This window comes from Pseudophryne corroboree, chromosome 2 (assembly GCF_028390025.1).
Source record: "Pseudophryne corroboree isolate aPseCor3 chromosome 2, aPseCor3.hap2, whole genome shotgun sequence".
Lineage (NCBI taxonomy): Eukaryota > Metazoa > Chordata > Amphibia > Anura > Myobatrachidae > Pseudophryne > Pseudophryne corroboree.
In genome coordinates, this window is record NC_086445.1 from 114,438,433 (window position 1) to 114,463,187 (window position 24,755).

General features: G+C 44.7%; 1 protein-coding gene across 3 annotated transcripts in view; it reads left to right on the top strand.

The window, feature by feature from the left end:
* PARP4 (poly(ADP-ribose) polymerase family member 4) overlaps positions 1 to 24,755 on the top strand; it is a 281,821-nt gene that overhangs the window by 148,407 nt on the left and 108,659 nt on the right. For all 3 annotated transcript variants that reach the window (XM_063951625.1, XM_063951623.1, XM_063951624.1), the window contains exons 24-31: positions 10 to 197; positions 2,061 to 2,160; positions 5,108 to 5,278; positions 8,470 to 8,550; positions 8,810 to 8,890; positions 11,676 to 11,771; positions 15,103 to 15,204; positions 23,210 to 23,266. In XM_063951625.1, coding sequence (XP_063807695.1) covers positions 10 to 197; positions 2,061 to 2,160; positions 5,108 to 5,278; positions 8,470 to 8,550; positions 8,810 to 8,890; positions 11,676 to 11,771; positions 15,103 to 15,204; positions 23,210 to 23,266 — 876 coding nt within the window. The remainder of the gene's footprint in view (positions 1 to 9; positions 198 to 2,060; positions 2,161 to 5,107; positions 5,279 to 8,469; positions 8,551 to 8,809; positions 8,891 to 11,675; positions 11,772 to 15,102; positions 15,205 to 23,209; positions 23,267 to 24,755) is intronic.

The window sequence follows — 24,755 nt, forward strand, 5'->3', positions numbered from 1 at the left end:
AATGTCTAGAGTGCTAAACCCAACATGGGCAGCACAGAGTTCTGGAAGCCTCTACAATCCTTGTGTTTGCTCCGACCCTCCAAGCAACATCAAAAAGTAATCCTCATCTCTGATGGGCACCTCCAAAATGAAAACCTCGTCTTTCAGCTCCTGAAGAAGAATAAGGAGCATATTAGTTTATTCACTTGTGGCGTAGGGTAAGTTAAAGTAATCATTTCACTTTACAGTATATTTACTGCAATAAGATGGAGCTTCACTCGGGAATGGCAATATAAACCCCCAGCCTTCCCCGGCTGGAAAACGTCTGACTCTGGGATTTTGTCAGTGTATTACACTTATCTAATGCAAAAAGTGATTGTGATTGAGGACCTGATTCAGTAAGGATTGCAAATTCTGCTAAGTAGCAACATTGCAATCCTTGGATCGCATGCTGGGGACTGCTCATCACAGAGCAGGCCAACCAGCATACTAACTACTGACCCCCCCCCCCCCCCCTCCCGACCACGTGGAAATTGTGGTTGCACCGCAATTTCAGCGTGATCAATAAAAAATATGGTAGCCTCCTGCCGGCACATCATGGCTGCGCCCGCAGTAGGTCCGCCGCCATTTTAGTGATCGCAGTGGCTGGGTGTTCTACGCCACACATCTGCCCCCATTCGCGCCACCATGACCCATTTTTAAGCTGCTCCCCTCCCCCGCAACGCTCTGTATCCGCCTTGGAAACGAAGCGTCGCCGCCTCCCCGCCCCGCGAACGTTCGCATTTTCTGCTTGGCACCCACAGTAAATACTGGTGCATGCACAGGACGGGTGCTGCGCTTGCGCCCGCGGGGCAATCGTGAATTAGCTCCTGAGTAAGGAATGAGAAGGGCCGGATCGTGTATAGCAGGTAACTAAACAGACAGGAGAGAAAAAGGAAACATATGTGAGGATGAATTTTAGGGGCTGCCTCTAGGATTGGCTGATTAAAGCCAGATCCCCATGTTTGCATTTAACACAGAAGAAGATAGCAAAATAATACCTATTTTCCCTGAAATCAGTATTGTTTTGCTGCATGCGCAGTTAGTTGTTAGATTAGTATTGCGCCTACGCAGTAACAATAAAAATTCATCTGGTGCATGCGTATTGGAGCTGGAGACCCTGAGGACATGCCAGTGCATACACAGAAGGGGATCAGTATGATATCCCGGCAGTCAAAATACCGCTGGGCGAGCGCAGCGCGTCTCTTCGCGGACTTGCTGCGCCTGCCACGCTTCGGGCCCGGTGGCGACCTTAGGTCATCACAGGGTTATATTCCCCCTCCCCGAGTGGGGATTCTGACTGCCGATATTTCACAGGGTGTCGGGATTCCGGCGACGGTCTCTTGACTGCCGATTTTTCCCAGTAAATGATTGCTGCTTTAAAAAAATGGCCAGACTTGCAGAAAGTTTCGCACTTCCGGCAGCTTGGGGTCTGTTACATTTAACCCTATGGGCTAGATGTACTAAGCCTTGAACAGTGAATGGTGATAAAGTACTAACCAACCAGCTCCTAACTGTCATTTTTCAAACCCAGCCTGTAACATGACAGTTAGGAGCTGATTGGCTGGCACTTTATCACCTTGAAATGTATCACTTTTCAAGGCTTAGTACATCTGGCCCTATGTCTCCAGAATCGATTTAAAAAAAAATAAAAAATAAATCGAGATCAGAAAAATAACAGAGTGAGGCTCATCCCTAGACTGTACTAAATACTTGATAATAATCATTAGTACAATTATGGGAAAGTGTATTTTTTTTTTTGCTTAATTTAGCGTTTGCAGTCTAAAAATAAGCCCATTTAAAAATAACTAGGTACAATATATCCTGGTTGTATGCAGTAAAAGTACTCCTTTACCATGAGGTCACACTTTCTAGTTCAATAACTACTTGTACATCATGTTTCCACCTTGTCACAATCATAGTAGTATTTCCTTTGCTAATTCCTGTCTACTCCCGGTGTTTGCAGTAATCCTCATACAGTATATGCTGTGTATTCTATATCACATACATGATTTTAATAAAGTGTTTCTTTTTAAACCCAGGGCTACAGCAAATAAACACATGCTGAGGCTGTTGGCGCAATGTAGCGCTGGAGCCTATGATTTTTTTGCAGACAAATCTAAGAGCAGTTGGAAAGATCAGGTAACATTTACAGCACTGTGGTCATGCTGTATTAGACTGTTCATACTGTAGATGTGTTTTATTATGCTAAAATCTATTGTCTGTTTCCTATAGCATACTGGTCTTAGTAGTGTGCACAGGTATTCCTGGTGCCCTTTCATAAAGGGGCAGCAAACGACAGCATTTTTATGATATGAATAATAATGGAAACACATTGGACAATTTTCCATGATATATTTAGCATGTCAGTTATTTCTTGTAGATTATTCATAAGTATAAAAGACAACTTTTAATATACCAAGCTCTCTCATTATACCGCTATCCCATAGCCAGATTAAGAGGGGGCCAGGGCATACTGTACCCCGGGCCCTCCTTTGTCAGGGCCACCCCAGCCGGAGCACGCTGACATAACTAGCTTTCCCTCTTATGCAGCAGCAGAATCAGGAAGCCAGAATGCGAGCTGGACAGTATGTGTAACCTGGTTTATAATGAGAGCATTCGGGTTTAGAGAGAGACACACACACACACAGAGTCCTCCTGACTCCTGTCCCAGTGTGTAGTAGTACAGAGGCTGCTGCTATTCCTGCTTGTGACAAGATACATTATAAATTTAATTTTTCTATGTGTATTTTGAGGTTGTTTAAGTTATCTTTGTTCCACTAAAAGAAAATTTGTTAAAATAGTTGTCTCTCAATTAGGTGGCGCTATAAACAGTACCCAGGTATTATTAAACGATTGGTTTAAATCTAATCAACACAATTGGTTTAAATTCTATGCACACAATCCATACCTCCCAACATGATCCATTATAGGAGGTACAAAATACTCTCTACCTGGACTTCCCTCTTAAGTTATTGCAATGACCTTGTTAAAAAACACCTTTCTTATCAATGAAATAGTTCAACAAAGGTGACATCTATCGTATATTAATAGTGAAGTCCAGGAGCATTTTATCCCTCCTGGGACAAGGGCCTTGTTTTAAGTGCCCGGGCACCCCCCAAGGCTTAATCCGGCCCTGCACTAACCTAAAACACTAGCGTAAACTACCATTATAGTGGCTTTGGTTTTATAAAGATGGTGGCAAACGGGTGCCTTAGAGGTGACCTAACGGCAGTAATATGTACAGGTATATTGCTCCCTACTCCTGGCGGATTCCCGTTCTGCTCTACAGAGATGTTGCTCAATTTCCCCAGCTGGTTACAGCTGTGGTCATGTGACCTCTGACGCAGGGACATGCGGTGAGCTAAATGGCTTAGGAGGCACTGGCTAGCACCAGAGCCAGATTTACATGCAGTATATGAGCCAAAGGGTAAATCTGGGCATTACACACAGTTGCAGCAGTATAAACTCCTGGAAATTTGGTGAGTATTGATCAAAGATGTGCGGAAAAGATAGGCACTGCCGCACCTGCCATATACCTTTTACTCCACAGTTTTGGCTATAAAAGTGATTAGAATAATGCAAAGAAGATATTTCTAACATATTCTTTGTATATTTCATATACTTTATACAGTCAAAACTCTGGCACAAACGTTAGTATGACAGGAAAGGCTCTGCCTCACCTCACCATACGTCACTGTTCTGACGTCAGGCTGTCACAGTTTAACAATTCTGACAGTCATCTGACTTCCTGTACGTCAGTGTCCCCAGTATTCTGCTATTTTTCCAGATTACACCCCGTATTCCAACCCGGCCTTTCTGACCTCCCTTCCTGCCCGCTCCTCAGGTACTGTTCTCAGAGTTTCCCTGGTTCTTACAGTAGATTTTATTCTGACCTTCTAGTCGTCTAATTCCTTGTACCACATTACCCTCCCTCGACTCTTGCCTGTCTAACTGTCCTCCAGTCTGTTCTGTGGTATCTGCTTCCAACCAACTATAAGCCAGAGTTTTCTACTTTTTCCTTGGTGGATACCAGCCTATCACAATACAAACACAGATAAAGGGTCATGACCTACGTATAGGGTGCAGTGAAATCCAGACCCCCTTGCCGGGGTCCCTGGCAACTACCATCGGTGTGTTAGCTCCTTAGCACTAATCATAGTGTAGTGTATAAAAGTCACTAGAATGCTCACTGTATAGTTTAGTGTTCCAAGGATAGTCTCTGCTATGTCATATGGGTCTAGGGATTGCAATCTCAGGATCCTGGTCAGTTTTAGGTGCCCAAAATACCCAGGATTCACGTCACCACATGCCAGATATTACTGCTGGTGACTGATCACAGTGGCTGTCTGGGCATCGCAGTTCCGGGGAAGGAGGCTCACACAGGTCTGTCACACAGTGAAGGGTGCGGGGCAGACTGTGAAATTCTTACATAACTCTAGGAGAATACAGCCATCCTTCTCCTTAGTGTGTCCATCTTACTGTGTGGATCCAAGGAGCAGTTGAAGCTTTCGATGCAGTCATGATCACTGCATGTTTTTATGGCGAGTATAAAATATCCCTTTAGCTCCTTTGAGGGGGAGAAGTACTGCAGAATCATCCTAAAGTTGTCCCATTGAGTGAGGTTATGGAACAAGGCACAAGGTTCCATGCAGTATGTGGGTCATTCTATGTAGCCCAGGCCGCAGTATGTAGATTCATAAAGCTCACTCTGGCTTAGGCCATCACAGTGACCATGGCGGTGTCCCCCAAAAAAGCTAGTAAGATGACTATTTATTTGTATTTGCTATAAAATCTTTTTGGTTGATTTTGCCCTGTAAAGGATTGCCAGTTTGAAACATCAGGCAGAGTAGCCGGGATCTCCCCGATGCCTGCAAGCTGCAGACTGTTACATTAACCCCCAGCTGTATTTTTCTACTACAGTTTACAAGATGAAAGCAAACACCTGATTGGTTGGTTGGTTGGTTGGTTGGTTGGTTGGTTGATTGCTGGGTGCAATGCCTTTGTATTAATCACAAATAAGTTGAATTCTAATTCAGCAGCCCCAGATTGTGAAGCTGAGTTGCAAATGATGTGTTTCCTTTTACAGATGGGAAAACAGGAGAACAGGCTGCGTTCGCCAGCATGTACGGCTGTTTCAGTCAAGTGGAGGCAGTTTGGGAGAAATCCACCTAAGCCGCTGCAAGCCCCAGCAAACATACAGGCTGTGTTTGACAGAGATAATCTGTTTGTTTATGGCTTCATCCCTCATTGCACTCAGGTAAGTGTATTTCAGTTTTCCTCCTACTGAAGGCTGGAATTTAATAAAGAAATGTAAGAATCCGAAATTTACAGATGTGTACTCTTACCGGGGGCAGTTTTCCAGAGCAGGGAGTCCATATGCAGACTCGGGAGGGGGGGGGGGGGGGGGGGGGCGGCTCCCCTGTACAGTGCAGTAGTCTCTGGCATTGTGATGGAGTCTACTGCGCGTGCACAGGTCTCCAGAAACATTGCACCCACCATTTCCTGGAGACTAGTCACTACAGCCATTTTGCTGGTGACTTTGCCACAGCTGCAGCTGCGACGTGAGACCTTGAAAAGGTAAGTAATTAAACATTGGTGCAGTGTGTGTGGTGTGTGCCCCCCTGGACCAAGGGGCCAATGGGGGGGTAATTCCAAGTTGACCGCAGCAGGAATTTTGTTAGCAGTTGGGCAAAACCATGTGCACTGCAGGGGGGGCAGATATAACATTTGCAGAGAGAGTTCGATTTGGGTGGGTTATTTTGTTTCTGTGCAGGGTAAATACTGGCTGCTTTATTTTTACACTGCAAATTAGATTGCAGATTGAACACACCACACCCAAATCTAACTCTCTCTGCACATGTTAAATCTGCCTCCCCTGCAGTGCACATGGTTTTGCCCAACTGCTAACAAAATTCCTGCTGCGATCAACTTGGAATTACCCCCAATGTGCACTGCACCCTTTATATATATATATACTCTAATGCCTCTTACGCCTCTCCGTTTACTGCCATATGGAGCGATTCCCTTATAGTGTACTTTTTACACAACTTTTACTGTGTTTTCCTTCATTGTGCTACTTTTTCCTCAATTTTCTGTCTCCGTTCACAAATAGCGCACTACGTGCTCCGGATTATTTTTTTCTATAGCAAATTTGCAGATTAAGCATGGTGATGCATGGCACGTGTCATTAAACCTGTCTTTTTCCTGTTTAACATGGATTGCCTACTTTTTTCTCCATTGGACTACTTTTTCCTCAGTTTTGCGACTTAGTTCACTTATTGCGTGCTACTTACTTATGATTAGTGTTTTGGCATGGTGCGCTAAACAGGGCTGTTTGGATTGATTTGACGATATGGGTTTGTAGACACATCTGTAGCTAGTACCTACCCTCTTAGCATTGGCCATGGAGATCCCTCCACCATACCTGGTTCATTAGCAAAAACATTCTGCATCATATGAGCATAGGACACCAAGGGGGCAGTGCAGTTGTGGTCCATGGCTGCAATGTGGCATCGGAACAGGAGCACTTCATGACTACAAATGTCTTTAGTTTTCACTCTCACCACATTGAAATGTGCATCAGCAGCAGCTGATGGTGAAGCTCTCATTTGCCGTACACGTTATTGGGTGTCTGTGCGCTAAGAGCATCGGATAGCTGCAACAAACATCACTAATTGCGGGTGTCTCCAACTGGAGAAAGGAGTGCTATCCATCCCGCCTGTCAGGACAGGATTCCGACACCAATCACTATCAGCGGCTATTGTGAATTGTATGCACAGGGTAAGCAAACACCGGATACTTCGTGTCATCATCTCTGTTACCATTGGAAACTCCCGCTGGATCGGGTAATTAGTATACAGAGTCTGTCTCCTGCATCGGGACGCTGGTGGGAGGTGAACTGTCACTGCTATTAATTAAACATATTGATGGACTTCAGTATCCTACTGTGTGTGCATACATTTGTAACATTACCACAATCTCCATTATTGGTATGCGTTTGCCTTTATTGAAAGGAGACACATTGTTCCTATTTAGTAATCAGCGTGCAGAATCTACAAAAATCCTTTTGGCTGCGGTCCAGGACTGCTACTTATTATCCAGCTCCTTCATTTAGATTCATCAACTTTTCTTATTGCAATTTTTATGTGATAGTAACTGTTGTTATTCTAATTGTTGGTTTAAGGTGTATTTTATTAGAATACAGTAAAACATTTTTATTTGAAGCAGGTTTCTCGTCTTATTGAATTAATTCAAACACATTTTATGGATTAAGGCAAAATTAGTAATATTGTCGGTATTTCTAGCGCAGTAATTCCTTGTTTTGTTATTGTGCTTCATTTTTCCTCAATTTTCTGTCTCCGTTCACAAATAGTTGACTATGTGCTCCGGATTATTTTTTTTCTATAGCAAATTTGCAGATTAAGCATAGTGATGCATGGCGCGTGTCATTGAACCTGTCTTTTTCCTGTTTAACATGGATTGCCTACTTTTCTCTCCATTAGACTACTTTTTCCTCAGTTTTGCGCCTTAGTTCGCTTATTGCGTACTACTTACTTATGATTAGTGTTTTGGCATGGTGCGCTAAACAGGGCTGTTTGGATTGATTTGAGGATAGAGGTTTGTAGACACATCTGTAGCTAGTACCTACCCTCTTAGCATTGGCCATGGAAATCCCTCCACCATACCTGGTTCATAAGCAAAAACATTCTGCATCATATGAGCATAGGACACCAAGGGGGCAGTGCAGTTGTGGTCCATGGCTGCAATGTGGCATCGGAACCAGAGCACTTCATGACTACAAATGGGTAGAATACAGATTGGTTCCGTATAATATGATTGTTGCTACAACTATTTATTCACAGGGAAAGTGTTCTGCAGTCCAGTGGTCTTCATATCATAGCTCATTTGTACCATAGTTCCATCAATGTTGCCATTGGTCCAGTGGTTCTCTGACATCAAAGGCAGAGAGCGTGACAATGTTTTTTTTATGTTCCGCTTCACTTAGCACCAAACTCCCCCGACGTGCCACTTCACTACCCATTGCTTGATTGGGCCGCCACTTCATCCCCTGATAAGCCACATTGCTACCTATTCACTCTCTAATTGGCCCTTTGTGTACAGATTACCCCCCAACGCCCCACTTTGGCGCGATTCATCTTCCCTATTTGGTCCACTATCAGCTGTGTCCCATAAGCAATGTTGGTCATAGATAGTGCAAACCATTGATGGTTTCCTGTCCAAAGTTTCTTGTCATCAGTGTATACAGTAGCACCGATGGCTTCATGGTGACCCAATCAATATCCATCCCTAGTTATAATGGTAGATGAGGACGGAGAAGAGGATTCTTTGTGATATTGCAGTCCTAGTGTCTATGATTATATTGTTACTTCATGTTTTGATTTTATTGTATAAACTAGACAGTTGAATTTCCCTTATCTCTACTTGTAGGCCACCTTAAAGGCATTAATAGAAAATAAAGAAATTGAAAACATGGTTTCAACCACTCCGCAGCAGAAGACAACTGGAACAGTATGTTTCTTCTTCGTCCACTAGGGGACATTGTACCTCTGAAATTATCTTATTACTCGCAAGTCATAACTCACAAATGCACCTGTCCTTACATTTCTTGCATCCTCAAATTAGTGAACACATAATTCGCCCTTCAAAGAAATACTGACATGTTTTGTTCAGAAAGACTTAATTTTCTCACTCGTTAACTCTCTATTTCACTTTAACGCTCTCCTTCTCTCTCTCATTTACTCTCTCCTTTTAATCTCATCTTGTTTAGATACTCCACAAGCTCACAGCTAGAGCTCTAATTAAAGATTATGAGGATGGGATACTGGCTGAGAAGGAATATGAGAATGAGGTGAGTACAATGTGGTTACTGGTTAATCATTTTATGGATACAAAAGATAGTATAACCACAATACACCTTGGAGGTCATTCCGAGTTGATCGCTCGCTAGCAGCTTTTACCAGCCGTGCAAACGCATTGTCGCCGCCCACCGGGGAGTGTATTTTCGCTTTGCAGAAGTGCGAACGCTTGTGCAGCAGAGCGCCTGCAAAATCTTTTTGTGCAAAACAAGACCAGCCCTGTAGTTACTCTTCGTGTGCGTTGATTCTAACGACTGAGGGACGGCTTTTGACGTCACACAGCTGCCCAGCGAACGCCCAGCCATGCCTGCGTTTTTTTTGCCACGCCTGCGTTTTTCTAAGCACTCCCTGAAAACGGTCAGTTGCCACCCAAATGGCCACTTCATGTCAATCTTTCTGCATTCGGCCGTGCGACTGTATTTGTTCGTTACACTCTGTGCAAACCCACGATGCTCATTGTACCCGTACGACGCGCCTGCGCATTGCGGTGCATACGCACGCGCAGAAATGCCGATTTTTAGCATGATCGCTGTACTGCGAGCAACGGCAGTTAGCGATCAACTCGGAATGACCCCCCTTATGCGGTGTGCATGTCTGCTTGCTTTATTCTGTATACACTGAACAAAGGGCCTAATTCTGAGTTGATCGGAGCAGCAAATTTGTTAGCAGTTGGGCAAAATCGTGTGCGTTGCAGGGGGGACAGATGTAACATGTGCAGAGAGAGTTAGATTTGGGTGGGGTGTGTTCAAGCTGAAATCTAAATTGAAGTGTAAAAATAAAGCAGACAGTATTTACCCTGCACAGAAACAAAATAACCCACCCAAATCTAACTTTCTCTGCAAATGTTATATCTGCCCCCCGCCCTGCAGTGCACATGGTTTTGCCCAATTGCTAACAAACTTGCTGCTGCGATCAACTCAGAATTACCCCCAAAGTCTTTAGTAAGCAGATACCAGGATGTTCACAATATTCACACTTACAGGATGAGAAGGAGATTTATCAAAGCTTGGAGAGAGAGAAGGTAACAACCAATCTGCGTCTAACTGTCATTTTACAGAAGCTGATTGGTTTGGACTTTATCTCTCTCCACACACTTTGATAATTCTCCCCATAAATGACTTAAAGCAACCCTGCAAAAACATATGAGCATTTTGTAGCTTTGTGATATGCAGCATCACAGGATTTCAGAAGGTTATCAGGGCCATGTAGTAATTGAATAGTTTGTTTAGGAAGAATAATGGTTATAGCTCAGTATTGTTCTTAGCGGAGCTGTTACACACACTATAGAGGCGGTTATGTTACACCCAGACACACACAGATGACATAATCTTAACATTTGACTTTGAGACACTTTTTATACAGTTTTTACGCACAGGTCATCCAGCCCCCCTGTGCCTTTTAACAAATCTAGGCTAATTTACTTACCTTGCACATTAATCAGCCTGGTCCTCATTCACACACTTAATATTGCACCCAGTTACATGGGGGTTGTGGTGTTCCTATTGTCCACACACTGCCAGCAAGAGAAGACTGGGTTATTTATCTTTAATTTATCTTTATCTCTTCCTTGCGGGTGTGATACGGTATTCCGGTGGTCAGGATGCGAGCCGTCACATGACAGACACCGGCATCCCGACAGTTACAATGCCGACAAGGGTTGGGGTAATTATTTTACCTTCTCCCTTCCTGAGCTGCACACAAACGGTCTGCTGGATTGCCATTAGATTCTAAAGTATAAGTCACTGGGCTTTTTTATCACATTCTATTGGCTTTTTGCACAAATCAGTACACCAAGCTGTGTCACAGTGAAGAGGAGTTTTTAGACCATTTTTATTTGGTTTTAGTTTTGACTCCTACTGTCATCATCTGGCGTGGATTATTTGTCTTTTTAAAAAAACAACAGATATTTACCGCCATTTATCCTTAAGGGCTTCAAAGTCAACACAGTAAACGATGACTCATTTTCTACACTCACAATTTAGAGTTATCTCTATTCATTGCATGTCTGAACTGGCATTTTTTTATGAACCCAGCACAATATATTTCTAGACATTATTTCACCCTTGAAGTCCCTTTAGATGAAACGCGTAGGTTCTATCAATTATTGTACACCACTCTTTTGCTCCAAATATCCTTCATAGAGCTCACACCGTCAAGGTGAGAAGGATATTTTATTGTACTATCTAAAAGCATTTGTGGTGTATATCTAATTGATTGTAATGTCAATTTTTAACACTGTCATATTTAAATAATATTATAGATTCAAAATTATTTTACTAAATTACTGTATTTTTTGTCGTGATTTTGTCATCATTTCCTTGGCGAGAGGTTATTTCTGTAGGCCCTAATTGGGAAGTTCCCAAAAGAATAAAGTATCCAAGAGAAGGTTTCGACTGCGATCTGAATTGAAATATTTCCAATCAGCAACGATTGTTTTTATTGTGTATATCCATCTCTAAGGTCCTACTAACAGGGGATCTTTCAGTAGTGCTGCTTCCTCTCAGCGCATGAAGGGTATTCTTTTCTCCTTTTCATATATATATTGTATTGTCATGCAGTAGTAACGTGACAAATACATATCCAGCCCCATAGTCTCAGTTCTCTTGGATCAGATTTTAGATGGCCACATGTACTCATAAATAACACATATACGCATTGCTTTGATCTGCTATCTTAGTACAATACACTTTTAGCAACGCTGATAGATGATAGTTTGTTGATTGGTGGTAAATTGTGTGGTTTGATTCTCTGCACTTTCTATCCATTCATTTCATACAGATGGAAAAACAAGAGATGAAGTCTTCTATTATTGCGCTCAGCATTAAACACTCCATTGTGACTCAATTCACAAGCTTTGTTGCCATAGAGAAACGGGTAAGTGTGAGAACTGCAGATGCCATCAGTTATTTTTTAAAGAAATTTTAAAAGAAGAACTTTATCAATTACCACAGGCATTTAATTAGTTACCTTGCCCTGTGGTGCTTATCTTAGAATCTAGAACATATCTGTCAGTTTACATTTTCTATATCTAATCTTAATATTTACTTATTACCAGTTATTTATATATTCGCTAATACTGTGTGGCGTGATGTATATAAGGGGCTTTACTGTGTGGCGTAATGTGTGTACGAGCTACTACTGTGTGGCATAATGTGTATAAGGGGCTCTACTGTGTGGCGTAATGTGTGTGCGAGCTACTACTGTGTGGCATAATGTGTATAAGGGGCTCTACTGTGTTGCGTATCGTATATAAGGGACTCTACTGTGGTATAACATGTATTGGCTACTACTGTGTGATATAATGTGAATATCGGACACTATTGTGCAGTGTAATGTAAATTGGTATTATTCTGTGGCTACACCCCTCCCTGCAAAGCCATGTCCTATACTTTTGGCTCATATACTATCACTGTTTCACATACAGGGGGGAGGGAGGGGACACCAATTATTTTTCTGGCCCAGACACCAAAATGTCAAATTATGACTCTGCTTATAATACTAATGTCAGGAGGGAGATATTGGCAGATGCCTACAAGTTGGTATGTGCATGGCAAATGTGAGCAAGGAGGTTAGTCCACATGTTTGTTACAATGGCAGAGTCGTTTTTATTGAAGATAACAGAATATAGATGATAAAAGATAAACAGCTGTCAGTATGATAAGGTATCATCTCTCCTGGGCTAAGTACTGTACAGCTGTACAGCACTGTTACGCTCCAATAAAACAGTGACAGACTTGGTCACCTGCATTCTAATCAGCCTGACCTTTAATTCTGGTGATACCAAAAAAACTGAAGCAAAAGTACTGTATTTCTATAAGGGGCACTCTCGGACTGATGATGTCTGGTAATAATTCTGATTAATTCTAAAGATTTACTGACCCTTGTGTGCAATTACAACTTAACATTTATTAAGATCCTTAAAACTGAGCCAGCAAAATAAAAAAAAGTGACAGTGTGTGAATAGTGAAATAGTGAATAGTGAAATTAAAATAATGTATCCACTATGAGTTGTCTGTATTTATTCAGTAATAAGGTATCATTATTTTTATAATTCACACTTTAAATGGGATAATAATATTTATTAGACATCCTGACAAAACTTCATAATTGTAACAAATTCAGTGATCATGAACTGAATATAACATCATTACATCTTTGAAGTAGAAGTGCTACTTATATTCTACTGGACCTGGAGCAGAGGCTGAACTAGCGAGTGGTGGCCGACGTACAAAAACATGCTTTAGGCCCTCCCCAGCACCACCGCTGCACAAAAGAGTGCTCTCAATTTGCACTATACTATGCACACTGACCCCAAGTAACATTATATGCTGCAATATGCCCACAATTCACATTGTACGCCACACTGTGCTCCCAAATTACGTCAAACGCCCTAGTGTACCCCCAAATCACATTTGTCCCATTGTGTCCACAAATCACATATTATGCCCAAGTGTTCCCCAAAATCACATAATATGACCCAGGGAGCCCTGAATTCCCATAAAATGCCTCAGTGTGCCCCCAAATTGCATAAAATGCCCCAGCAAGCCCCAGTCGAACATCGGTACATTGTTTGACTCCCCACAGTATGACCGGCCTGAATCAGGGCCAGTGTTATGCTGCTGTGCGGTACGTGAGCTGCTGTCATTTCCTCCTCAGTCTGTGTTAGACGTCCGTAGTGTAAGCCGCACTTTAAACTAGCATAAGCCATGTCTTGGTGGATTTGCAGTAATTAAAAATACACTGATGTAACGTGAATAAGGGGCACAGATGTGTGGCGTAACCAAGCCCCTTTACCTGAAAGACCATGCCCCCTTTTTTGGATGCGCGTCTTCTGTGCACAGTGTCCCTATTTAGAATACCGGGGTAGGGAAGGGGGGTCTGGGCTGGGAGGCGCCAGTGCCCTTTCTGGCACAGGGCACCAAAATGTATAGTTACGCTTCTGCTGAGCCCAGTGGTGCATCAACACTTTGGAAACGGGCTATACACACAAACTGTATACTATGGTATGGTCAGATTTTTTATTTTTACACATCATATCAAGTTCTCTGTTCACAACTCTGTGCAATTCCAGCTCTCAAAAAAATAATCCATTGTTTTAAGCATAATCTCATGATAACAAGAGAGATAGACGCTGATACAGAGTAGGGAGCAAAAAAATAAATCTAGTAATCTTGCAATGAAAGGGGTGGAACTACATAATTACAGTATTATACGTGTTTTTGCATGCAGGGTAAATACTGGCTGCTTTTGCATGCTACCACCTATATTTTATAGTTACACTGCAATTTAGATTTCGGCTAGGACATGACCCTCCCAACTTTAATGGGTCAGTTCAGCTAGCTACAGTACATGCTGCACTTCCGGTAGCTCCCTTGCAATGTCAACTCACCCCCCTCCCCCGACAGCTAATTGAATCGACCCCAATTGATGTTGGATCCTTTCCGACGGAAATGATCCGACATCTCAGTATTCAGTGAGTCGGATTTGGCCGTTCCCGACAATGCCAATCCGACTTTTTTTAAAGTCGGATTGACATTGTCGAAAACGGGGTATTCCTGTCGGATTTGGCCACGGCTATTCCGCCAATCCACGTGTTTTCCGACAAGTCGGAATTGCCGACTTGTCAGAAAAAATGGCAGGGGGATTGAATAGGCCGGACCAGTTTCAGACCTAAAAAATTCGGAAACCTGTCTTTCCGACAAGACGGCTGTTCCACTACAATTGAATACCCCCCTTCTGACCCACTTCAACATGGTTTTGACAAGATGCTACTTTTTTTTATTTATTTTTGCTCCGCTCCAATCTCTGAATCAGTCCCTATATTTCTCTGTGAACGGGATATTTATTAAAGTTCAGAGAGAGATAACATTTTGAGAGATAAATTGCTAGCCAATCGGTTTCTGCCTTCTTTTTACAGGCTGTTTGAAAAATGTCAGTTAGGAGATGATTGGTTGTTACTTTATCTCTCACAATTTTATCTCTCTCTAAGCTTTAATAAATACCCCTATTAGTTGTCTTTCTAACTTACATTTAGGAAAAATGTTTAGTGTCTTGTTTTTTTTATTACAATAAAACACATATTAAGAGATTTTGCTATTGATATTAGATCATTTAAAGTGAAACAATGACATTTATTTGACATGTTATTTGTGGCATTTGTAAGGAAGAGTGAGCTCCAACATGATTGCATTGTTTTAATTTTCAGAGTGCAGAGGAAGACCTGAACATTGAACCAAACGTTTTGGAAATTATCTCTGCAGAAGATGTGGATATACTGCCGTACATGGATTGGACTGCTGGTGACTCTGTATGTAGACCTCTGTCATTTACAGATTTAGAAAGAGGAAGTGGAGTTGAGTTGACCAATAGTATTTAATGAGAAATGGTATGGGGAATAACAGGGCAGTGTCCCTTATACCAAAGAACCAGGTTTGTGTGAAGAGGTTGTGATCATTCCCAAAGGCAGCAAACAGATCCAGAAAACATCACTCTTTTTGGCAGCAAGAAGATTGTTGGACTCTTAGGGGGAGATTCAAATGTTTGAAAAGTCAGTTGGGAGTCTGTTTTTTCCTATCTAATAGACAGGAAAAAACAGACACCCAACCGACTTTTCAAACATTTGAATCTCCCCCTTAAAATAGATTTAGGAATCTGAAATGAGGAGATGATTAGAGACAGGATAGTAATTCCATAGATCAGAGTTTCTCAAACTCGGTCCTCAGGATCCCACACAGTGCATGTTTTGCAGGTAACCCATACCTCCCAACTGTCCCGATTTTCGCGGGACAGTCCCGTTTTTTGGGGACTGTCCCGCTGTCCCACCCGCGGGCCACAGTGTCCCGCGGTGGGGGGGGGGCAGTTGGGAGGCTCTGTCACTCGCTGCCCTGCTTAGCAGAGCAGCGGTGAATAGACACTGTGCGCATGCGCACAGCGTCTATTCAGTGCAGACAGAGGGAGAGGGGGCATGCCAGCAGCTCACAGAGCGCTGGGCATGCAGTGACGAAAACGGGGCGTGGCCCGCGATCGCGGGCCCTCCCGCGAAGCCACGCCCCCTTTTCGCAGGCCACGTCCCTTTTTCGGGAGCACGCGCGACGCGCGTGTGTCCCTCCTTCAAAAGATCAAAAGTTGGGAGGTATGGGTAACTCAGCAGGTGCACAGGTGTATTAATTACTTACTGACGCATTTTAAAAGGCCCACAGGTGCAGCTAATTATTTCACTTGCAATTCTGTGAGGAGACCTGCAAAACATGCACTGTGTGGGGTCCTGAGGACCGAGTTTGAGAACCTATGCCATAGATAATATGGATGAAATGCTGGATTCTTTGAGAGTGATTATTGCATTCTGGAAGGGGAGGTAAATGTTGTACCTGAGACAGATGGATACTGGAAAGAGACAATGGGCAAAGGCAAGGTAAAGAAAGTCACAGAAATTTAAATGTCCATCCACAACTACATCACCAATAGCTGTGATTTACTGTTGCTACTGCGTAGGCCCGGGTGTGGTATGGTATGCCGGCGGCCGGGCTCCCGACGACCAGCATACTGGTGCCGGAATGACGACCACCGGCATACTGACAGCGCGGCGAGCGCAAATGAGCCCCTTGCGGGCTCGGTGGCGCGCGTTTATTCTCCCTCCAGGGGGGTCGTGGACCCCCAAGAGGGAGAAATATGTTGGTATGCCGGCTGTCGGGATTCCGGCGCCGGTATACTGTGCGTCGGGATCCCGACAGCCGGCAAACTGAAGACCACCCCGTAGGCCCTACCTGGTTATGTCTCTGTTTTAAGGTGCATACACACTTGCCGAGAAAATAAGCGACATCGCTCATTTTTACCCTTCCTGAGCGATGTTGCTCATTTTCTCTGCAAGTGTGTATGCCGCCGGCGACCACCATTGCGAGGGTCCGCGGGTCGTTACCGACCCTCGCTGTCAGCCATGCAGGCAGCTCAATCTGGACTGTCATCCAAGAGCTGCCTGCCCAGCCACTGTGTGACGTCACTGAGCGATATGAACGTCATATCGCTCAGTGTGTATGCCCGGTTGTTGACCGCGCGGCCCAGGAGGGGGAAACACTAGGCGATGTCGCTCATAGAGCACGTCGCCTAGTGTGTACCCACCTTAAGTTATATGCAGTTTTCTTATCCTACCTCTGCAGTAAGCTTCTTTTGCTTCTAAAACATTTTCCACTTTATGGTTTAATTGTTAATCCAAAATATGTACATGTACTCATGAGAATGGATGAATTTAATCATTGTAATATATATATATTTTTTTTTTATGAATGTCTCTGGGTAATAGTAATGGTGTTTTGAATGATGGGCCACATTCTTGGTGCATCACTATCATTGCTGTATATGATAATCCTATTTTGGGATGTTATAGCAATCTGATTTATTTGGCCTAAGCGTAGATTCAAGCAATGATCTGTAAGAATGGTTTCTATTAGGAAGAATGATACTCATATTGCTGTCTTATTATAATTGTTGCCATTCTGTAGTAGCTGTAATGTCCCCTTAGGGACACACACATTACTAACATTGTGCAGCATATTTTTGCCATGCACAGTACAAAGTATTCTGTAACTGGGTTTTCTCTGACGTCCTAGTGGATGCTGGGTACTCCGTAAGGACCATGGGGAATAGACGGGCTCCGCAGGAAACTGGGCACTCTAAAGAAAAGATTAGGTACTACATCTGGTGTGCACTGGCTCCTCCCTCTATGCCCCTCCTCCAGACCTCAGTTAGAATCTGTGCCCGGCCAGAGCTGGATGCACTCTAGGGGCTCTCCTGAGCTTCCTAGAAAGACAAGTATTTCTTAGGTTTTTTATTTTCAGTGAGATCTGCTGGCAACAGACTCACTGCTACGTGGGACTTAGGGGAGAGAAGCAAACCTACCTGCTTGCAGCTAGCTTGTGCTTCTAGGCTACTGGACACCATTAGCTCCAGAGGGATCGAACACAGGGCCCGACCTCAATCGTCCGTTCCCGGAGCCGTGCCGCCGTCCCCCTTGCAGAGCCAGAAGACGGAAGAAACCGGAGGAAATCGGCGGCTGAAGACTTCGGTCTTCATTAAGGTAGCGCACAGCACTGCAGCTGTGCGCCATTGCTCCCTATGCACACCACATACTCCGGTCACTGATGGGTGCAGGGCGCTGGGGGGGGGGCGCCCTGGGCAGCAATTAGAGTACCTTACATGGCAAATTGACACATAATACAGCTTTTAAGCTGTATATGTGCATAATCCCCCGCCATTATACAGATAAAAAAGCGGGAGAAGCCCGCCGAGAAGGGGGCGGGGCTATCTTCCTCAGCACACCGGCGCCATTTTCTCTTCACAGCTCCGCTGGAAGACAGCTCCCCAGGCTCTCCCCTGCAGTTTCCAGACATCAAGGGTAAAAAAGAGAGGGGGGGGGCACTAAATTTAGGCGCAAAACTATATATAAAAGCAGCTATAGGTAAAATCGCTTTTGTTAGTGTAAATCCCTGATTATATAGCGCTGTGGTGTGTGCTGGCATACTCTCTCTCTGTCTCCCCAAAGGACTTTGTGGGGTCCTGTCCTCAGTCAGAGCATTCCCTGTGTGTGTGTGTGCGGTGTGTCGGTACGGCTGTGTCGACATGTTTGATGAGGACGCTTACGTGGAGGCGGAGCAGGTGCCGATAAGTGTGATGTCGCCCCCTGCGGGGCCGACACCTGAGTGGATGGATATGTGGAAGGTATTAACCGACAGTGTCAACTCCTTGCATAAAAGGTTCGATGACGCAGCTTTGGGACAGCCGGCATCTCAGCCCGCGCCTGCCCAGGCATCTCAGAGGCCGTCAGGGTCTCAAAAACGCCCGCTACCTCAGATGGCTGACACAGATGTCGACACGGAGTCTGACTCCAGTGTCGACGAGGATGAGACAAATATACAATCCACTAGGGCCATCCGATGCAAGATTACGGCGATGAAAAATGTGTTGCACATTTCTGACATTAACCCGGTTACCACAAAAAAGGGTATTATGTTTGGGGAGAAAAAGCAGCCAGTGACTTTTCCCCCATCTGATGAGTTAAACGAATTGTGTGAAGAAGCGTGGGGTTCCCCAGATAAGAAACTAGTAATTTCTAAGCGGTTACTAATGGCGTACCCTTTCCCGCCAACGGATAGGTTACGCTGGGAGACATCCCCTAAGGTGGACAAAGCGCTCACACGCTTATCAAAAAAGGTGGCACTGCCGTCTCAGGATACGGCCGCCTTAAAGGAGCCTGCAGATAGAAAGCAGGAGGCTATCCTGAAGTCTGTGTATACACACTCAGGTACTATACGGAGACCTGCTATTGCTTCAGCATGGATGTGCAGTGCTGCAGCAGCGTGGTCTGATTCCCTGTCTGATAACATTGATTCCCTTGACAGGGACACTATATTGCTAACCATAGAGCATATTAAAGACGTAGTCTTATATATGAGAGATGCACAGAGGGACATTTGCCGGCTGGCATCTAGAATTAATGCGATGTCCATTTCTGCCAGGAGAGTATTATGGACTCGGCAGTGGACGGGTGATGCTGATTCTAAAAGGCACATGGAAATTTTGCCTTATAAGGGTGAGGAATTGTTTGGGGACGGTCTTTCGGACCTTGTATCCACAGCAACAGCTGGGAAGTCGACTTTTTTACCTCAGGTTCCCTCACAGCCTAAGAAAGCACCGTATTATCAAGTACAGTCCTTTCGGCCTCAGAAAGGCAAGCGGGTTAGAGGCGCGTCCTTTCTGCCCAGAGGCAGGGGTAGAGGGAAAAAGCTGCACCATACAGCCAGTTCCCAAGAACAAAAATCCTCCCCTGCTTCCACTAAGTCCAACGCATGACGCTGGGGCTCCACATGTGGAGCCATGTGCGGTGGGGGCCCGTCTCCGGAACTTCAGCGACCAGTGGGTTTGCTCACAGGTGGATCTCTGGGTTCTACAAGTGGTATCTCAAGGATACAAGCTGGAATTCGAGACGTCTCCCCCTCGCCGTTACCTCAAATCAGCCTTGCCAGCTACTCCCCAGGACAGGGAGGTAGTACTAGCGGCAATTCACAAGCTGTACCTCCAGCAGGTGATAATAAAAGTTCCCCTCCTTCAACAGGGACGGGGTTACTATTCCACAATGTTTGTGGTACCGAAACCAGACGGTTCGGTGAGACCCATTCTAAATTTGAAATCCTTGAACACTTATATAAGATAGTTCAAGTTCAAAATGGAATCGCTCAGGGCGGTTATTGCAAGCCTGGAAGAGGGGGATTACATGGTATCACTGGACATCAAGGATGCTTACCTACATGTCCCCATTTACCCACCTCACCAGGTGTACCTCCGTTTTGTGGTACAGGACTGCCATTACCAATTCCAGACGTTGCCGTTTGGTCTGTCCACGGCACCGAGGGTATTTACCAAAGTAATGGCCGAAATGATGATACTCCTTCGAAAGAAGGGAGTTATAATTATCCCGTACTTGGACGATCTCCTTATAAAGGCAAGGTCCAGGGAGCAGTTGTTGCTCGGAGTAGCACTATCTCAGGAAGTACTACAACAGCACGGCTGGATTCTGAATATCCCGAAGTCGCAGCTTGTTCCTACGACGCGTCTGCTGTTCCTGGGTATGATTCTGGACACAGAACAAAAGAAGGTGTTTCTCCCGGAGGAGAAGGCCAAGGAGTTGTCATCTCTGGTCAGAGACCTCCTAAAACCAAAACAGGTGTCGGTGCATCACTGCACGCGAGTCCTGGGAAAGATGGTAGCTTCTTACGAGGCAATTCCATTCGGCAGGTTCCATGCACGGATCTTTCAGTGGGATCTGTTAGACAAGTGGTCCGGATCGCATCTTCAGATGCATCGGCTGATCACCCTGTCCCCGAGGGCCAGGGTGTCTCTGCTGTGGTGGCTGCAGAATGCTCATCTACTCGAGGGCCGCAGATTCGGCATACAGGACTGGGTCCTGGTGACCACGGATGCAAGCCTCCGAGGTTGGGGGGCAGTCACTCAGGGAAGAAACTTCCAAGGACAATGGTCGAGTCAGGAAGCTTCCCTACACATAAACATTCTGGAACTAAGGGCCATTTCCAATGCCTTAAGTCAGGCAAAACCCCTGCTTCAGAACCAGCCGGTGCTGATTCAGTCAGACAACACACGGCGGTCGCCCATGTAAACCGACAGGGCGGCACAAGAAGCAGGATGGCGATGGCAGAAGCCACAAAGATTCTCCGATGGGCGAAAAATCACGTGATAGCACTGTCAGCAGTGTTCATTCCGGGAGTGGACAACTGGGAAGCAGACTTCCTCAGCAGGCACGACCTCCACCCGGGAGAGTGGGGACTTCATCCAGAAGTCTTCCAGCTGATTGTAAATCGTTGGGAAAGGCCACATGTGGACATGATGGCGTCCCGCCTCAACAAAAAGCTAAAAAGATATTGCGCCAGGTCAAGGGACCCTCAGGCGATAGCTGTGGACGCTCTAGTGACACCGTGGGTATACCAGTCGGTTTATGTGTTCCCTCCTCTTCCTCTCATACCAAAGGTACTGAGGATAATAAGAAAGAGAGGAGTAAGAACTATACTCATCGTTCCGGATTGGCCAAGAAGGACTTGGTACCCGGAACTACAAGAAATGATCTCAGAGGACCCTTGGCCTCTGCCTCTCAGACAGGACCTGCTACAGCAGGGGCCCTGTTTGTTCCAAGACTTACCGCGGCTGCGTTTGACGGCATGGTGGTTGAACGCCGGATCCTGATGGAAAAGGGCATTCCGGTTGAAGTCATTCCTACGCTGATAAAAGCTAGGAAGGATGTGACAGCAAAACATTATCACCGCATATGGCGAAAATATGTTGCTTGGTGTGAGGCTATGAAGGCCCCAATAGAAGAATTTCAGATGGGTCGATTTCTGCACTTCCTACAGTCAGGAGTGACTATGGGCCTAAAATTGGGATCCATTAAAGTCCAGATTTCGGCCCTGTCTATTTTCTTTCAAAAAGAACTGGCTTCACTGCCTGAAGTTCAGACGTTTGTTAAGGGAGTGCTGCATATTCAGCCCCCTTTTGTGCCCCCAGTGGCACCTTGGGATCTCAACGTTGTTTTGGATTTCCTAAAATCACATTGGTTTGAGCCACTTCCGACCGTGGAGTTGAAATATCTCCCGTGGAAAGTGGTCATGCTTTTGGCCTTGGCTTCGGCTAGGCGTGTGTCAGAATTGGCGGCTTTGTCATGCAAAAGCCCCTATCTGATCTTCCATATGGACAGGGCAGAATTGAGGACTCGTCCCCAATTTCTCCCTAAGGTGGTATCAGCGTTCCATTTGAACCAACCTATTGTGGTGCCTGCGGCTACTCGGGACTTGGAGGCTTCCAAGTTGCTGGATGTAGTCCGGGCCCTGAAAATCTATGTTTCCAGGACGGCTAGAGTCAGAAAAACTGACTCGCTGTTTATCCTGCATGCACCCAACAAGCTGGGTGCTCCTGCTTCAAAGCAGACTATTGCTCGCTGGATCTGTTGCACGATTCAACTTGCACATTCTGCGGCTGGACTGCCGCATCCTAAATCAGTCAAAGCCCATTCCACGAGGAAGGTGGGCTCTTCTTGGGCGGCTGCCCGAGGGGTCTCGGCTTTACAACTTTGCCGAGCTGCTACCTGGTCGGGATCAAACACGTTTGCAAAATTCTACAAGTTTGATACCCTAGCTGAGGAGGACCTTGAGTTTGCTCATTCGGTGCTGCAGAGTCATCCGCACTCTCCCGCCCGTTTGGGAGCTTTGGTATAATCCCCATGGTCCTTACGGAGTACCCAGCATCCACTAGGACGTCAGAGAAAATAAGTTTTTACTCACCGGTAAATCTATTTCTCGTAGTCCGTAGTGGATGCTGGGAGCCCGTCCCAAGTGCGGAATTCTGCAATACTTGTATATAGTTATTGCTTAACTATAGGGTTTTTTGTTCTGAGCCATCAGTTTAATGAGGCTCAGTTGTTGTTCATACTGTTAACTGGGTATAATTATCACAAGTTGTACGGTGTGATTGGTGTGGCTGGTATGAGTCTTACCCTGGATTCCAAATCCTTTCCTAGTAATGTCAGCTCTTCCGGGCACAGTTTCCCTAACTGAGGTCCTGAGGAGGGGCATAGAGGGAGGAGCCAGTGCACACCAGATGTAGTACCTATTCTTTTCTTTAGAGTGCCCATTCTCCTGCGGAGCCCGTCTATTCCCCATGGTCCTTACGGAGTACCCAGCATCCACTACGGACTACGAGAAATAGATTTACCAGTGTGTAAAATCTTATTATAACTAATATGTGTTTACAAATTACAGAAGAGAACTGCTGGTGCTGCCACTGATAGGAATTTAAAGGAGCATTCGTTACACACTGTGAGTTAGAAACTAATTAATGTATATAATTATAATTGCTGTACATTGTGACCATCCAATAAGATTACATAGATAAGTGTATGTAATAATTCAGCACCCCCCTCTCTTTCTTCTTCTCTCTTTTTCCCTCTTACTTAATCTCTCTGTTCCCCATCTATCCATCTCTCAATCCTCCCTTCTCTTGTCTATTGCCCTGCTTGCGTTTATTTTCCTCTCAGTCTCTTTTCTCCTGTCTCTATGCTTCCTCCTTTCTCTCTTCAGTGCCCCACCCCTCTTTTTCATTGGGGTAATTCAATTGATTTACCCCGCGGCTACCAGCAGGGTGCGCAAAATGGAGCGATTCAATTGTTGCTCCGTTTAAACACCCGGTAGCCGCATGGATGACATTTCTTCTCGCAGCCTCCTGAGGCTAGTAGTTGCACTGTGCATGGACACTCGTAGAACAATTTAATTGTGACAATTATTTGGGCATCTAAACAGTCCCAATGTGCATGGACGCTCATACAACAATTGAATTGTGACAATTATTTGGGCATCTAAACAGTCCCGTTTTGATGGGATTTTTAGACACCCAAAACAATTGGATTGTCCCCTTTATCTCTCCACCACTCTTACTTACAGTATTTACTAGAGAAGTCCCAATTCAGGGACTAACACATAATCTTAATAATGAGAATATCCCACTGATAGGTACTTATTTAAGCGAGGAAGTAGTCTGTGACCGATTAAAACATTTAAAGATTAATAAGTCACCAGGTCCCGATGGTATTCACCCAAGGGTTCTAATGGAGCTTCACTCTGAACTTGCAAAACCGCTATTTTTGATCTTTAAGGATTCAGTAATATCAGGTATGGTTCCCAAAGACTTGCGTATAGCGGAAGTAGTGCCTATATTCAAAAAGGGAAGTAAAGCTGAACCAGGTAATTATAGACCAGTTAGTCTTACATCTATAGTGGGGAAAGTATTGGAAGGTATTCTAAGAGATAGTATTCAGAAGTTCCTTGAAATCAATAAGGTCATTAAAAGGAATCAACATGGGTTTATGAAGGACAGATCCTGTCAAACCAACTTACTTGGTTTTTATGAAACAGTAAGCGCAAACCTAGATCAGGGTAAAGAGGTGGATGTAATCTTTTTAGATTTTGCCAAAGCATTCAACACTGTACCACACATGAGACTTATCTACAAGCTACAAGAATCAGGGCTAGGAAGCACAATATGCACTTGGGTCAAAAACTGGTTAGATAGTAGGGAGCAGCGCGTTGTGGTTAATGGATCTTTTTCAACTTGGACTGAAGTGCTAAGTGGTGTGCCGCAAGGCTCAGTATTAGGACCGCTATTGTTCAATATTTTCATTAACGACCTAACAGAAGGTCTAGAGAGCATGGTGTAAATTTTTTTAGATGATACCAAATTGTGTAAAGTTATAAATGCGGAGGGGGATGCTGAGTCGCTTCAGAATGACTTAGTTAAATTAGAAGCTTGGGC